This window comes from Acanthochromis polyacanthus, chromosome 11 (genome assembly GCF_021347895.1).
Source record: "Acanthochromis polyacanthus isolate Apoly-LR-REF ecotype Palm Island chromosome 11, KAUST_Apoly_ChrSc, whole genome shotgun sequence".
In the NCBI taxonomy this organism is placed as follows: Eukaryota; Metazoa; Chordata; class Actinopteri; family Pomacentridae; genus Acanthochromis; species Acanthochromis polyacanthus.
In genome coordinates, this window is record NC_067123.1 from 19,642,095 (window position 1) to 19,657,791 (window position 15,697).

At 39.1% G+C, this 15,697-nt stretch overlaps 3 protein-coding genes across 3 annotated transcripts in view; 1 reads left to right on the forward strand and 2 right to left on the reverse strand.

Annotated features, from left to right (window-relative positions):
* Window positions 1-15,697, reverse strand: part of LOC127536032 (uncharacterized) — a 62,375-nt gene that overhangs the window by 27,773 nt on the left and 18,905 nt on the right.
* On the forward strand, window positions 361-3,287 carry LOC127536099 (CMP-N-acetylneuraminate-beta-galactosamide-alpha-2,3-sialyltransferase 1-like). Its single transcript, XM_051955567.1, has 5 exons — window positions 361-624; window positions 715-894; window positions 1,503-1,548; window positions 1,644-1,763; window positions 2,636-3,287. The coding sequence occupies exons 1-5, from the start codon at window positions 377-379 to the stop codon at window positions 2,801-2,803; spliced, it is 762 nt and encodes a 253-aa protein (XP_051811527.1). The 5' UTR covers window positions 361-376; the 3' UTR covers window positions 2,804-3,287.
* On the reverse strand, window positions 8,609-13,137 carry LOC127536031 (CMP-N-acetylneuraminate-beta-galactosamide-alpha-2,3-sialyltransferase 1-like). Its single transcript, XM_051955234.1, has 6 exons — window positions 12,818-13,137; window positions 11,755-11,951; window positions 11,486-11,665; window positions 10,885-10,930; window positions 10,670-10,789; window positions 8,609-10,345 (listed from the first exon to the last, which is right to left on the reverse strand). Exons 1-6 carry the CDS (start codon window positions 13,049-13,051, stop codon window positions 10,178-10,180), a joined length of 945 nt encoding a protein of 314 aa, XP_051811194.1. The 5' UTR covers window positions 13,052-13,137; the 3' UTR covers window positions 8,609-10,177.

The window sequence follows — 15,697 nt, forward strand, 5'->3', positions numbered from 1 at the left end:
CTTTCTCCTTGTACTGTGATCCTAAACAGAAGTTAAGAAAAGAGGGATCTTCAATGAAAACACCAGTCTTTGAACATACGTGTGTAGTGCCATAATAGTTATCAGCTCATAAAGGTTTGTAATCTTTGCACATCATTCTCATACACATGGATGAGGAGGGACATGGTCCACCTCCTAATAGGTGAGAAGGTGTATTTTCCACACCAACAGGTGTCTAACCTGTGGAAAATCAGCAGGTTGTTAGTGAGTCCGCAAATTGAACCAACGCCAAACCAGCTTCAGCAGGAGCCCAGAACTAGCAACTGATTCTCATTGGTAATAACAGGGGAAGAAATCTGTGGTTACAACTGTTCTTATATGCCTGTCTGCTCACATAATGCAAATGATAACTGATTTAACAACAGAGTATGTCTGGTATTTCTGTCAGCGCTTACAGAATGAAAGGCGCAGCTTCAGCACCTATAAAACAACAGTAGAGAGGCTGTTTCAGATGTTCCCACCAACTCCAGATCTAACAGAACCCAGCCCTGACCGCTGCAGGACTTGTGCTGTGGTGGGAAATTCTGTTAATTTAAAGCGATCACACTACGGACCTCTGATAGATTTCCATGATGTCGTCATAAGGTAAATATTAAGCTCAGAGAAATCTTCTTTCGTCCAAATATTTCTGAAAAAAAAAGTGACATAAGAACTATTCTGGTGTGTACTCCTTAGAATGAACTTTGGTCGTATCAACGGCTATGAGGAAGATGTTGGGACCAGAACAACTCATCGTGTCATGTATCCAGAGAGTGCCGTGGATTTAGACAACACCACTCATCTTGTGCTATTTCCATTCAAGATACAGGATCTTGAGTGGCTCATCATGGCCTTCACAACAGGATTTACTGGAAAGTGAGTCATATTTTTATTCTTTCAATGCATATGATTTGTCCCCATTTATATGAAGACGTGTTCAGTGTAATCTAACAAACAGGCATTAAGACATAATGAATGAAACCATATCATGATTTTTCTTCCTTATTCTTTAGTAGATGGTCAACTTTTAGTTTCTTACTCTCTGAGGCTTTTTAATACATGTGAAGACATAACCGTTTCCTAGTAAATATGATTTCTATTGTTCATATAAAGGCTTTTTTTTTTTTTTTTTTTTTTAAAGCTGCAATTGTATTGTCATATGAGATGATGGAAGACTTGGATAGACTAGGTTATTCAGGGAAAAATAAATAAAGTGAAACAGAAAAACAGACAACACTATGCAAGGTTAAACATTAAAGTAATGAAATCACCAAGAAAATTGCCAAGGGTTCATAGAGTTCATGAATGAAGTGAAATCTCATAACCTACTTCAAATGTTAACAAAGTTTGTCAAAGACTGTGGGAGTAGAACAATCTCCTGAAGTCTGCTTTCACATTGTGTCTGTTTAGCTTTCTTTTGGAATGTCCACAACAATATTTTATCAAGTAGTTCATTTGATTTTGTCATTTCATGCTGTTTCTAGATCATATGCAGCAGTAAAATCCAAGGTTCAAGCTAACAAGGATTTGGTGAGTATTATGTTCACTGCATTCAGCAGTGAGCTGTCTGCAAAAGTAATGATAGATAAAAAATAAGTTGAAACACTAATTCAGATTCCTAACAGGTAATGGTGGTCAATCCAGCCTTCATGAGGTATGTTCATGACATCTGGCTGGATAAAAAGGGCGAGTATCCATCCACTGGCTTTATGGCTTTGGTTCTTGCGCTGCACATCTGTGATCAGGTAAGTTCATTTCTAATTTCTCTTAATTGTGAAGTCTACAAAGTTGTCAGTTTCTGTAGAAGTGAACCAAAATGAGCAACAAAATACACCCCCTGTCAAAAGTTTTAGGACACTTTCTCATTCAAATAAAGTAGAACCTGTCCTACAACTTTTGACAGGGGGTGTATTTCATCATATGGATGTGATCAGGGCAGGACTCTGATCATACATGTAAAGTTTCAGGCAGATTGGAGCATGTTCAGGGCATTTACACAGCATTTGAAATTTCATGGCGAAAGATCAAAATTCCAGAGGCCTCCACGGACACACCCTTTGACTTTAGAAAAAGATTTTAATAACTTTTGCTCATTAAGGCCTCCTGTATGTACTGGCAGAATTTGAGGTGAATTGGAGTTTCCCCCTAGGAGGAGTTCGCTCTAGAAAAAAATGAAAAATGGGCAAAATCTGACATTCAACGCAAAATGGCTCACTTCTTGTTGGGTTTGGAATATGGCTGTCACTGACTTTTTTGTTCAGCCTGATGTGCTGCATATGTGTACCAAATTTGGTAGATACACCCCCTGTCAAAAGTTGTAGGACAGGTTCTACTTTATTTGAATGAGAAAGTGTCCTAAAACTTTTGACAGGGGGTGTATGTTTGTGATAGTCATCCTGATATGACCGACATGAGGCTTATCTGACTGCCTATTCTTATACAAGATGATAGGCTGCTTGATAGGCAGTTTCATATGAATGCTATGACTCATCCACATGTCACTGTTGTATGTGTAGTTTGATTACAGAAGTGAAATGGTAAATATTCATAAAATAGGTGTGTCCTACATAATGCAGCAAATTTGTTAGTTATTGTATGTTCATTTTTGTGTTCCAAGGTCCGTGTGTTTGGTTTTGGTGCAGACAGTGATGGAAACTGGAGCCATTACTGGGAGAAGCTTAAAAATAAAAAGTTACGTACTGGACAGCATCCTGGACAGCATGAGTATCACATTATCCAGCAGTTGGCTGAGGAACAAAAACTCCAATTTTTTACAGGGCAGTGATCTTTTATCATTTAAAGTTAAAGATACAACTGACTCTTTTGAGACCATTGAAAAGGATTCACTGGAATAAACGGTCAAATGTTACTGTCAATCATATCCAAAGAAATGCACATGTGCTAGGCTGCTGTGCAATTTTTTTTCCGTGTGCTTTTATTGTTTGTGTTCTTCTCTATTCCAAAAAGTGAAATTGTTTTCTTTTGATTTTTTTCTTTAATGTTTTTCTATGGCACTTATGCAGGTTGTTTTCTCCTAACTAGATCCTTGCTTGTGTTGTATCTGCTCTCAGATGTACGTCACTTTGGATGAAAGCGTCTACTAAATGAAATTGTAAAATTCATGTGTCAGTGAAAATGTATTTTTAAAAAAGGAGGAGGGGGTACTGGTGAAGACACAAGAATTGTATTTAACTTGTGATCTGGTCTCTGAATTTTTTTCTGTGTACACATATATTGCATGATTTTTTTTAAAGTGAGCTTCATCTTCTGGAAACAGTGCTCTGGAAGTACACTAAAAAGGTTATGTCAATAAAATAGATTTGTTTTCCTGAAACACACAAATAAACAGCAAATGTTCAGTTCCATGGTTCGCCATTGCCATCTGCAGTCTTTGTCAAAAGGCTCAGGTTGTGGCCGTGACAAGAAAGATGGGTTCAGTGAAAGTTCATACAGATTCATGTTTTGATCAGTTTGAGAAATTCAATTACTTTGCCATGGAAACAGGCTGGTGAGACAACAAGACTGTCACCACTGATACCAACTGATTAGGGGAGGGAGACCTACCAGCAAAAACAGTCGGGGGTTTGGCATTTGCAAGATTATTTGTAAAAAAGTTTGCATCACAATATAGCTTAATACGTTAGAGACAAGGTTGGATCTTACATGTGATAACTGCATAATGTTCAATAACCCTTTTTTTGCAATACATTCTTTTAGAAATATGTATTATTTTTCAGAAAAAAATCCTTGTTGCGTTTATTTAGGTTCGCACCCTGAAATTATGCTCCAACAGTCGATCAGCTTTGGAAAATGTACTCCAGTCAAAAACCCCTAGAAAAACAAGGGCTGATACTGATTTAAGTTTGAAAGAATTTGCCCAGAAGCAGCCCAGTCAGCTGGAACTCCAATGTCAATATCAATGTCTGGCTTATGGCGTCGCTGGCATACTATACTGGGAAATCCATCCATCCATCCATTGTCTATACACCGCTTTATCCACACTAGGGTCGCTGGAGCCTTTCTCAGCTGACTCGGGCGAAGGCAGGGGAGACCCTGGACAGGTCGCTAGTCTGTCGCAGGGCTACATATACAGACAAACAATCACACTCACATTCACACCTACGGACAATTTAGAGTAACCAATTAACCTCAGCATGTTTTTGGACTTGTGGGAGGAAGCTGGAGTGAAAGTGCTCAGTGAGCCGTGTGGCTAAAAATCTGAGGTTGGATGGAGTTAAAAGCGGATGAAAAATCAATAAAGGTGCACGCCGCGGCGGTACTCTTGCCTCAGAGAGCGGGCCGGCTGAATCAACTGGAGCAGGAGGGGGTGGGGAAGGCTCGCGCCTGCGCTCTTGTCCTGGGGAGCGCGGCTGCGGGGGCCAGAGACGGCTGGGGACCACGTCCACTGTCCGGTTGACGGCGGGGGAAAAGAATAAGGCTGCTCCGTCGGCTCCGTCTTTCAGGGTGTCTCACTACATGGAGACCAAGGAGAGAAATGATCCAGCGCTCCACAGCAGGCAGCGCTGTCCTGTATGGCAGAGGAGACGAGGCGCAGAGACTGTTCGCGTTGGTCAGTCCCTTAGCCAATCAGGATGCAGAACACAATGAACTGTTTTTAAAAAAAAGCATAAAAAACTGCACTAAAAAAAATCCGTGAAACAGCCGGTGAAAGGTGAACTGCGTTATAGCGAGGGTTCACTGTACCACTTTATCCACACTAGGGTTGCGGGGGGGGGCTGGAGCCTATCTCAGCTGACTCGGGCAAAGGCAGGGGACACCCTGGACAGGTCGCCAGTCTGTCGCAGGGCTACATATACAAACAAACAATCACACTCACATTCACGCCTACCGGCAATTTAGAGTCATCAATTAACCTCAGCATATTTTTGGACTGTGGGAGGAAGCCGGAGTACCCGGAGAAAACCCACGCATGCACAGGGAGAACATGCAAACTCCATGCAGAAAGATCCCAGTACGCCACTGTGCAGCCCATACCGGGAAATCAACATACAAAATTCTGATTATCGGAATATGACTTGGAAAACTTTTAAAATCAATACTGAGTGTGACTATGCTTTCTTTTTAAACACCACAAGCTGCTTTCTGTACACATGCACTCAGTTTTTCAAGGTGCTTGGTCAGTATGATGTTTCTGCCACAGTTCTCTTGTGAACTGAAGCTGTTTCAGTGTCTCTTGTCTCGTCATGAAACCCAAGTCTGATGAACATGATGGGGCCATACCGGTCATAGCAGGACACTGGGCTTTTCTTGCCACTGATGATAGTACTATGAGTCAAGCTGGACAGTTAGGTTTGGTGTCACGGTGGTTAATGTATTACTGACACCAAGCAAAAACCTTGATGGAATATCATGCATAAAGGCCTCTACACACTGTGCGATTTTAACAGTTTTACAAGTTCACAGCGTGCTACACTGTACAACAGGAATCTAATAATTTTTGGGCGCAACGTAAAATTTGCTCTGTGCAGAGTGCATGATGAAAATGCAAGTTGAATCTCAGCCTATGATGTACGTGAGTTGATGTGAATCCACAAGAATAAAATATCATGTTTGTTTCTTTTGCTTTATTGTCATGAGATCAAAAGTACAGTTATGAAATGTGGAGCTCTCTTTTAATCAAATTGCTGTTTTTGCCAAAACTATCACCACATCCCCAACCATAAGAAGCTATTTTTGTAGCATTACCAAAACAAAGCTTAACTATAGCACCAGCAGATGATAAAATTCACATCGATGAGCTACAACATCACAACCACTGACAAATGAAGCACATAACATTGATCATCTCATCACAATGCAATGTTCTGCTGGAAAACCTTGGATCCTGGCAATCATGTGGATTCTACTTTGTCCAGTACTTACTGTGAAGCTCTTTGAATGTGAGAATGATTATTCACAACATGCTCAAGTTCATGTATTCATATAGAATATTTATCATATGACTTATGTCAGTTTTTGACTGATCAAAATGATGTAATTTTTAATGTCATATCCATGTGGAATTTACAACAGCACCTGCGAACAATTCAGGCAAGTTGATACTGCTCAGTATCACTCAGAGGTTGGGCTACACCTCAGATTTATTTATTTTTCTAAATTACCTTTTTTAGCCTGAGGTGCATTTATACACACGTGGACAAAATTGTTGGTACCCCTCAGTTAAAGAAGGAAAAACCCACAATTCTCACTGAAATCACTTGAAACTCACAAAAGTAACAATAAATAAAAATTTATTGAAAATTAAATAATCAAAAACAGCCATTACTTTTGAATTGTTGATTAACATAATTATTTAAAAAAACAAACTAATGAAACAGGCCTGGACAAAAATGATGGTACCTCTATAAAAGATTGAAAACTATTTGACCAGAGTGACATGATTAACTCAGGTGTGTCATTTAATTGACATCACAGGTGTTTCCAAACTCATAATCAGTCAGTCTGCCTATTTAAAGGGAGACAAGTAGTCACCCTGCTGTTTGGTGAAAAGGTGTGTACCACACTGAACATGGACAACAGAAAGCGAAGGAGAGAATTGTCCCAGGACATCCGAAAAAAAATGATAGACAAACATCTTAAAGGTAAAGGCTATAAGACCATCTCTAAACAGCTTGAAGTTCCTGTGACAACAGTGGCTCATATTATTCAGAAGTTCAAGACCCACGGGACAGTAGCCAACCTCCCTGGACGTGGCCGCAAGAGGAAAATTGATGACAAATTGAAGAGACGGATCGTTGGAATTGTATCCAAAGAGCCCAGAGCAACCTCCAAAGAAATTAAAGGTGAACTCCAAGGCCAAGGTACATCAGTGTCAGATCGCACCATTCGTCGTTGTTTGAACCAAAGTGGACTTCATGGGAGACGACCAAGGAGGACACCACTGCTGAAAAAAACTCATAAAAAAGCGAGACTGGAATTTGCAAAAATGCATGTTGACAAGCCACAAAGCTTCTGGGAGAATGTCCTTTGGACAGATGAGACCAAACTGGAGCTTTTTGGTAAGGCACATCAACTCTATGTTCATAGACTCAAAAACCAAGCATACGAAGAAAAGAACACTGTCCCTACGGTGAAACATGGAGGAGGCTCAGTAATGTTTTGGGGCTGCTTTGCTGCATCTGGCACAGGGTGTCTTGAAAGTGTGCAAGGTACGATGAACTCTGAAGACTATCAAGGCATTCTGGAGAGAAATGTGCTGCCTAGTGTCAGAAAGCTTGGTCTCAGTCGCAGGTCATGGGTCTTCCAACAGGACAACGATCCAAAACACACAGCCAAAAACACCCAAGAATGGCTGAGAGAAAAGCGTTGGACTATTCTAAAGTGGCCTTCTATGAGCCCAGATCTGAATCCCATTGAACATATGTGGAAGGAGCTGAAACATGCCATTTGGAGAAGACACCCATCAAACCTGAGACAACTGGAGCTGTTTGCTCATGAGGAGTGGGCCAAAATACCTGTTGACAGCTGCAGAACGCTCATTGACAAATACAGAAATCGTTTAATTGCAGTGATTGCCTCAAAAGGTTGTGCAACAAAATATTAAGTTATGGGTACCATCATTTTTGTCCAGCCCTATTTCATTAGTTTGCTTTTTTAAATAATTATGTTAATCAACAATTCAAAAGTGATGGCTGATTTTGATAATTTGATTTTCAATAAATTTTTATTTATTGTTACTTTTGTGAGTTTCAAGTGATTTCAGTGAGAATTGTGGGTTTTTCCTTCTTTAACTGAGGGGTACCAACAATTTTGTCCACGTGTGTATGATGTTCAAAACTCAAAGAAGTTAAAGTCATGGATTAGGGTCAAGGTTGCCTGAGGTGTAGTGTGACTCTACTGCACACATTCAATATCTTATCTTTCAATTATTACAAAAAGTGAAAGAGCACCCTCTGTGTATCACCATACATGATGACATTGTCAGAGGCCTAAGTTTGGGCTGTCATTCACTACAGAGAAAGTCAAAGATGTGGGGCTCTGATTTGTATTACAGGATTGTCACAACACGGAAAATACATAAATCTGCCCCCTATGATGTGCATAAGGAAACAAGTTTTTTGATGTTTGTTTGTTGTTGTTTTTTTACCATTCCATTTGAGTCACTTGTCCCTTTTCTCTCCACTGGCTGGTTTCGAGTTATTCAAGTCAGTTAATGGTTGATCAATTAAGAACTTTAGAGCATGAAACCTGTATGAACTTTCACTGAACACGTCTTTGTTAGTAAAATCTATCCTTTTTGACTCCAATCTATACTTTTAACAAAGACTGCAGACGGTAATGGAGAAATGTGGAAATGAACATTTGCTGTTATTCGTGTGTTTCAGGAAAAAATAAATCTATTTTATTGACATAACATTTTTTAGTGTACTTCCAGAGCACTGTTTTCAGAAGAAAGAGCTATCTTTAGACAATCTTGCAATTGAGCTTAATTCCGTTTTTGTTTTCATTTATTTGTGCAGACAGAACATTTCCACAGAGATCATATCACACAAGTTAAATACAGTGCCTTTGTTTTTAGTTATCATGCAATTCACCTTTTGTTATAATTCAGTTCACCACTACCATGACCTTGAACCTGCTAAACCTTTTATTCAAACATCTAGAGGGGAACAAAACCCACGCAAGACTGACTTTTATTGATTTTTCATCCGCTTTTAACTCCATTCAACCTCACATTTTAGCCACATGGCTCATTGAGCACTTTCACTTGAGCCATAACTTGGTGGGTTGGATTTTAGATTTTTTAACAGAAAGAACACAGAGAGTCAAAGTGAATGACATTTTATCAGAGTCCCTATGTTCCTCCACTGGCTCTCCTCAAGGATGTGTTCTCTCCTCTTTACTTTTTATCCTTTACACAAACATATGCAAAAGTGTTTATGAAAATAGACACATTTTAAAATTTGCAGATGACACTGTTATTGTCAGTTTGCTGCATAATAATGAATCCAGCCATGGTCCAGTCCTGCAGGATTTCATCAGTTAGTGTGACCTTTCCTTTTTGGTGCAGAACACGTCAAAGACGAAGGACATGTTCACTGATTTTAGAAAACAGGCTCCAAACTGCAACCCTGTTGAACGTGTGGATTGCTACAAATGCCTTGGGACTGTTATTGACGCCAAACTGAGTTTTAGCAGGAATTGTGAAGAGCTGTGCAAGAAGGGACATCAGCGTTTATTTTACTTGCGGAACCTGTCCCGTTTTAATATTGACAGATCTATGCTGACCCTGCTTTATTATGCTTTTATTCAGTTGGTATTATCCTTTGCCCTGGTTACCTGGTTTGGAAATTTGTCTCTACAGGACAAAAATTCCCTCAACCAAATTATCAAGTGGACTGGTCGGTTAATTGGGAAGCCTCAACCCACTATGCCAGCCTTGTATGGCACACAGCTGCAGCACAAAGCCAGCTCCATTCTAAAAGGCTGCTCACATCCCCTGAATGGGGAGTTCCAGCTCCTTCGTTCGGGCTGGCGGTTTGTGGTCCCTAAGGGACGGACAAAACGCTATAGGTGCAGCCTCAGCTATTTTAATGCTTAACTGCAAGTCCACCAGGTGAACAATCTTGTGCAGATTGTTTTTAGGTAGATCAGGATATGTAGGAGCAGTTTCCCTTTCCCTTTTTCTGATTAATTATGCTTTTTGTTGTCATTTGTCTGGTATGAATGTTTGTTGGGTGTTTTGTCATTTAATTTGTTGTTGGGATCGCTCAGTTCCTTTTTGCACAACAATTTTAACATTTGGTACAATAAAGAACCCTTGAACCATGAACCTTGACCCCCACCTCCTCCCGTTTTTAAAAAATTTTCACTTACACATTGATTCTATAATTTCATTTACAGACGCTGATTTCCAAAGCAACGTACATCTGAGAGTAGATACAACACAAGCAAAGATCTAGTCAGGAGAAAACAACCTGGACAAGCATTAAAGAAGATAATAAAAAGAATTTTTTTTCTCTGTAATAGAGAGAAACAACACAAACAATAAAAGCACATGGAAATTTTTTTAGCGCAGCAGCTTAGCACATGTGTATTTCTTTGTACAGGATTGACAGTAATATTCGTTCATTTCACAGAATCAGTTCCTATAGTCTCAGTTGAATGAGTTGTATATTTAACTTTAAATGATGAAAGATCACTGCCCTGTAAAAAACTGGAGTTTTTGTTCCTCAGCCAACTGCTGGATAATGTCATACTCATGCTGTCCAGGATGCACTCCAGTTTGTAGCTTTTTATCGTCAAGCTTCTCCCAGTAATGGCTCCAGTTTCCATCACTGTCTGCACCAAAACCAAACACACGGACCTTGGAACACAAAAATGAACATACAATAACTAACAAATCTGCTGCATTATGTAGGACACACCTATTTTATGAATATTTAACATTTCACTTCTGTAATCAAACTGCACATACAACAGTGACATGTGGATGAGTCATAGCATTCATATGAAACTGCCTATCAAGCAGCCTATCATCTTGAATAAGAATAGGCAATCAGATAAGCCTCATGTGGGTCATATCAGGAAGACTATCACAAACATATCTTGTTGCTTATTTTTGAGCACTTATACAGAAACTGAAAACTTTGTAGACTTCACAATTAAGAGAAATTAGAAATGAACTTACCTGATCACAGATGTGCAGCGCAAGAACCAAAGCCATAAAGCCAGTGGATGGATACCCGCCCTTTTTATCCAGCCAGATGTCATGAACATACCTCATGAAGGCTGGATTGACCACCATTACCTGTTAGGAATCTGAATTAATGTTTCAACTTATTTTTTATCTATCATTACTTTTGCAGACAGCTCACTGCTGAATGCAGTGAACATAATACTCACCAAATCCTTGTTAGCTTGAACCTTGGATTTTACTGCTGCATATGATCTAGAAACAGCATGAAATGACAAAATCAAATGAACTACTTGATAGAATAATGTTGTGGGCAATCCAAAAGAAAGCTAAAAACTCACAATATGAAAACACACCTCAGGAGACATTTGAAGTAGGTTACGAGATTTCACTTCATTCATTAACTCTATGAACCCTTGGCAATTTTCTTGGTGATTTCAGTATCTTTATGTTTAAGGTTGTGTTGTGTTGTTTGTTTTTCTGTTTCATTTTCTTTATTTTTCCCTGAATAACCTAGTCTATCCAAATCTTCCATGATCTCATATGATAATGCAGTTGCAGCTTTTGGTGTAGAAGCCTTTGTATGAACAATAGAAATCATATTTACAATGAAATGGTTATGTTTTCACATGTAGTAGTAAGCTTTGAGGAATATGAAACTAAATGTCAACTGTCAACTTCAGAAAAGTGGAGTGGGGTCTTGATGATTTGCTTTCATTCATTAATGCCTGTTTGTTAGATTACACTGAACACATCTTCATAGAAATGGGGAAAAATCATATGCATGTAGTGAATAAGAATATGACTCACTTTCCAGTAAATCCTGTTGTGAAGGCCATGATGAGCCACTCAAGATCCTGTATCTTGAATGGAAACAGCACAAGATGAGTGGTGTTGTCTAAATCCACGGCACTCTCTGGATACATGACACGATGAGTTGTTCTGGTCCCAACATCTTCCTCATAGCCGTTGATACGACCAAAGTTCATTCTAAGAAGTACACACCAGAATACTTCTTATGTCACTTTTTAAAAAAATAGTTGATGACTAAAGAAGATTTCTCTGAGCTTAATATTTACCTTATGACGACATCATGGAAATCTATCAGAGGCCCGTAGTGTGATCGCTTTAAATTAACAGAATTTCCCACCACAGCACAAGTCCTGCAGCGGTCAGGGCTGGGTTCTCTTAGATCTGGAGTTGGTGGGAACATCTGAAACAGCCTCTCTACTGTTGTTTTATAGGTGCTGAAGCTGCGCCTTTCATTCTGTAAGTGCTGACAGAAATACCAGACATACTCTGTTGTTAAACCAGTTATCATTTGCATTATGTGAGCAGACAGGCATACAAGAACATTTGTATTTCTACTTCTCTTTTACCAATGAGAATCAGTTGCTAGTTCTGAAGCTGGTTTAACTTGCGAACAGTCTAGGAGCCTGCTGCTTTTCTACAGGTTAGACACTCGGTGTGGAAAATACACCTTCTCGCCTACTAGGAGGTGGATGATGTCCCTCCTCATCCATATGTATGAGAATGAGTCAAATCAGAGTCTTTATGGAGTCACATCATTATGGCATTGCATATCTGTTCAAAGACTGGTGTCTTCATTGAACTTTCGCTGAGGACCACAGTACAAAGAGAAAGTTTGTCTTTCCCAAGACAAAAAGATTTTCTTGATCTTTAATTAGAATTCAGCCAACATTTATAAACACTGCTGCAAATGGCAATCCTGAGTTTCTGAATTTTCTGTAATGGGATCATTGAAACCCACGTGTCTTTGCCACGACAAATAATCATGCATTGTCATATATGTATATATGAATAAAAAAATAGAACAAGTGCAGTGTTTTACATTTTCACTTAACACAGCAGGTAGGGACAGTTTGGCTCGTAAGGAAGAAAGCAGTGACAAGCTCAGATTCTTGCAGTCAGTCTACCAAGTTCCGGTGTAGATTTTGGGAGGAAAGGAAAAGGGATATATATATATATATCCTGACAGAGAACCAGCTGTTTGGCTGTCGAAGGACTGCTTTAAAATTATACACTGGCTGGGTACAAAACAACCTGCCTTGGTGGAAAACAGGTTTCAGATTCTCATCTGATAACTGCAGGATGATTTTTATTGGCAGGTGAGTGACTTACCTTCCACCAGTTGAAGGCATCCTCTGACAGGTTGTAGTTCACAGACAAAAATGGGTCCACAGAACTGTTGAAACTTTGCATGAGCAACAGCTTATCTTCTGATAAACACTTCTCACAAGCACATGGGCTTTGTTGTAGAGAGTGGAACCAGACAGTTAAGTTGAAGTGGGTTCTTATGAACAGACTAACCCCGGTGAGAAACAGCAGTAAAATAAACACCTTAAATTTGGACATCTTCCTGGATTTGTTGACACTTGTGACTGGAAAACAGGTCCAGTCTGTGGACAAAGTGTGTGGTGAAATGCACAAGTAAGTCTACAGTTATGAATAAATAAAACACTGTCACCATTTATTCATAGCCATACTCAGCAAAAGGAGTGAGAGAGCTGAGTCGAGGATTCATAATATTAACTTAAGAATAAAAACAACAACAATAATAATTAGAGATAATTGATGATGATGATTATTGTTATTAATATTGTTATTATTGGCGACAATGTTCACTTGATTCCTGTGGGACATATTCCTACTCAGTCACAAATAAACTCATAATACATTTTTCAAATTGAAATCAAATAAAGTAATAATCGTACTTTTTAAACAAGAATCATCACTTTAAATATGGAAATGTTTATTTAATTGATCTCTTACCGTAAATGAGAATAAATCAAGTCCTGGAAAAAATCATAAATGTGCAAATGTTCCCTATCAGTATTAGAGGATGATAACTGTCTGACAGTTTGACTTCAAGACAACTGGCTGCAACTTCTTATTTGAAGGTTTTCTGTGATGATGACACATCAGTGGCAAAGGGGAGGAGAGGTGTGGTATTTGCATATGTGCTTAACAAAACACTGGTGATGAGGAAGAACTTTTTTTTTTTTTTGTTTTTACACAAGTGTTGAGTTTTTAACCTTAACCTTATCTGGCATTATACAAATGATATACAAATTATTTTTTAGCTCATTACACTCACAAAATCCCCTTTGTATGAAACTGAATTTCTAACGTACCGTAAAATTAATTGATTTCTTGTTAGAAGATTCAGTGTGTGAAGAGAAAAGTTTCTTAAACTCACTGAAGTCGAGAGAATTTACGGTAAAAGCATGGAAATTTAGATGAGAATCAAAAGTAAACCGGTTTAACAACCTACCTTTGCATTCTCACTGCAATTCAACCAGTCATAAAGGAGATGTGGTGTGACTCATCACCCTGATTAAACCAAACCAAATAGCGAGTTAAAACTGAACTTAAGTCTAAGAATAGTAGTACCGCCCTATTCTCTTGGATGAACCTTCTGCTACACACTTAAAATCCATCTCATGACTCTGAATTTGCAGCTCCTTCAGGCTGGAAGCATTTCCTTCCACATCATAGTCTCACCTTTAGGAGAGAAAATACAATAAATAAATCATCACATCACCAAATTAATAGCTAGCAGTCCTGCCATTAGTATGCAGTTGAGCTCTAATCCTGGCCGGCATGTCCCCCAGGAGCCTTTCACACTGTTAAGGGCTAATCTTGTCCCATTCTTCTTGAATTACTGCTGTAATTATTCTGTTTTCTTTGGTTTACACTTTGAAACAGACCTTTTGATAATCCATCACAGATTTTCAATGGGGCTCATGTCTGTTGATTAAGCTGGCCACTGTAAGACCTGGATACTGAACTCCTGCAGCCAAGTTCTACTGGCCCTGGATGTGTTTAAGGGGCCTTATCTTGTTGAAACATACAGCTTTGACTTCAACAGAACAGTGCAGATGCAGAAGGGAACATGTGGGTTTTGAGAATGGCACAATAATTGGCAGAGATGTGCCATCACAGACAGTGAGATGACCAACACCAGGAACAGTCATGCATCTCCAAACCATGATACTGCCTCCACCATGCTTGACAGTAGGTACTGTACATGCTGAAGATGATGCTTTGCCTGGCCTTCTGCATAGCCTCACATTAGCAGGTGGAAGACAATGCTGGAAACTGGACTCATCTGACCACAGAATCTTCTTCTAATTCCTGGTTGTCCAGTTCCTGTGTGCCTGGGACCAGCAATGCCGGGCTAACCTCTGTGTGTCATTGATCAGGGGCTTCTGAAACCATGATCTTAAAGTTAATCATGTACAGTGCTGGTGAAACACTTTACACTAGCTTGATTTGACCACTGCTGCTGAAGCAGTTGCTGAAGAAACCCTTGGGCATCCAGATCTTGGTTTGTCGAGTGTATCTGACTGCTAAAGGACTGCTGCTGCACTTCCTGGCTAAATTAGCAATTGGTTGGATACATAGCGTTCTCTTGGAATATAAATTAATTAAGCATGGTATTAATGGTATTTTCTATAATTCAATCAAAGCCTTATACAATGCACCAGAAGCATGTGTGCAGGTGAACAATCTGAGGACGGACTGGTTCCCTACTCCATTTGGGATAAAACAAGGAGATGTCCTCTCTCCTACTTTGTTTGCTCTTTATGTTAATGATTTGGCTCAGGAAATTAAGAGGGCTAACTGTGGAATAGACATTGAGGCGTTTAATCTCAGTATTTTATTATATGCTGATGAAATGTTAGAGAAATGTTAAAATGGTTATTTGAAAATGAAATATTTTCCATTGCAAGCTCTATAGAGAAGGCATGAACTTTGAGACTGAAAACTATTGTGATAATGCCCAAGCAGTAAACCCCTTTAAAAAAAAAAAAAAAATCGCATACACAGGTAAGTGATCTGGCTAAAATGAAAACCAAGGCAGTTACAGCAAAAATATAAGTCTTTTATTTTACAATCTTAAAGCAAATTATACAATTATATTTAATCTATAAAATATTAAACTCCTAAACAAAGTAGCCCAAATAATAAAGTAAAGTGTGGAATTCATAAAGTAAG

Bases quoted from the DNA above. Each gene is read 5' to 3' on its own strand.
- LOC127536031 (XM_051955234.1), bottom strand. From the start codon at position 13,051: ATGTCCAAATTTAAGGTGTTTATTTTACTGCTGTTTCTCACCGGGGTT. The intron at 10,790-10,884 runs GTGAGTATTATG...GATTCCTAACAG, and splicing joins TTCAAGCTAACAAGGATTTG to GTAATGGTGGTCAATCCAGC. The intron at 10,346-10,669 runs GTAAGTTCATTT...TTGTGTTCCAAG, and splicing joins CGCTGCACATCTGTGATCAG to GTCCGTGTGTTTGGTTTTGG.
- LOC127536099 (XM_051955567.1), top strand. From the start codon at position 377: ATGCAAATGATAACTGATTTAACAACAGAGTATGTCTGGTATTTCTGT. The intron at 895-1,502 runs GTGAGTCATATT...TGCTGTTTCTAG, and splicing joins ACAACAGGATTTACTGGAAA to ATCATATGCAGCAGTAAAAT. The intron at 1,764-2,635 runs GTAAGTTCATTT...TTGTGTTCCAAG, and splicing joins CGCTGCACATCTGTGATCAG to GTCCGTGTGTTTGGTTTTGG.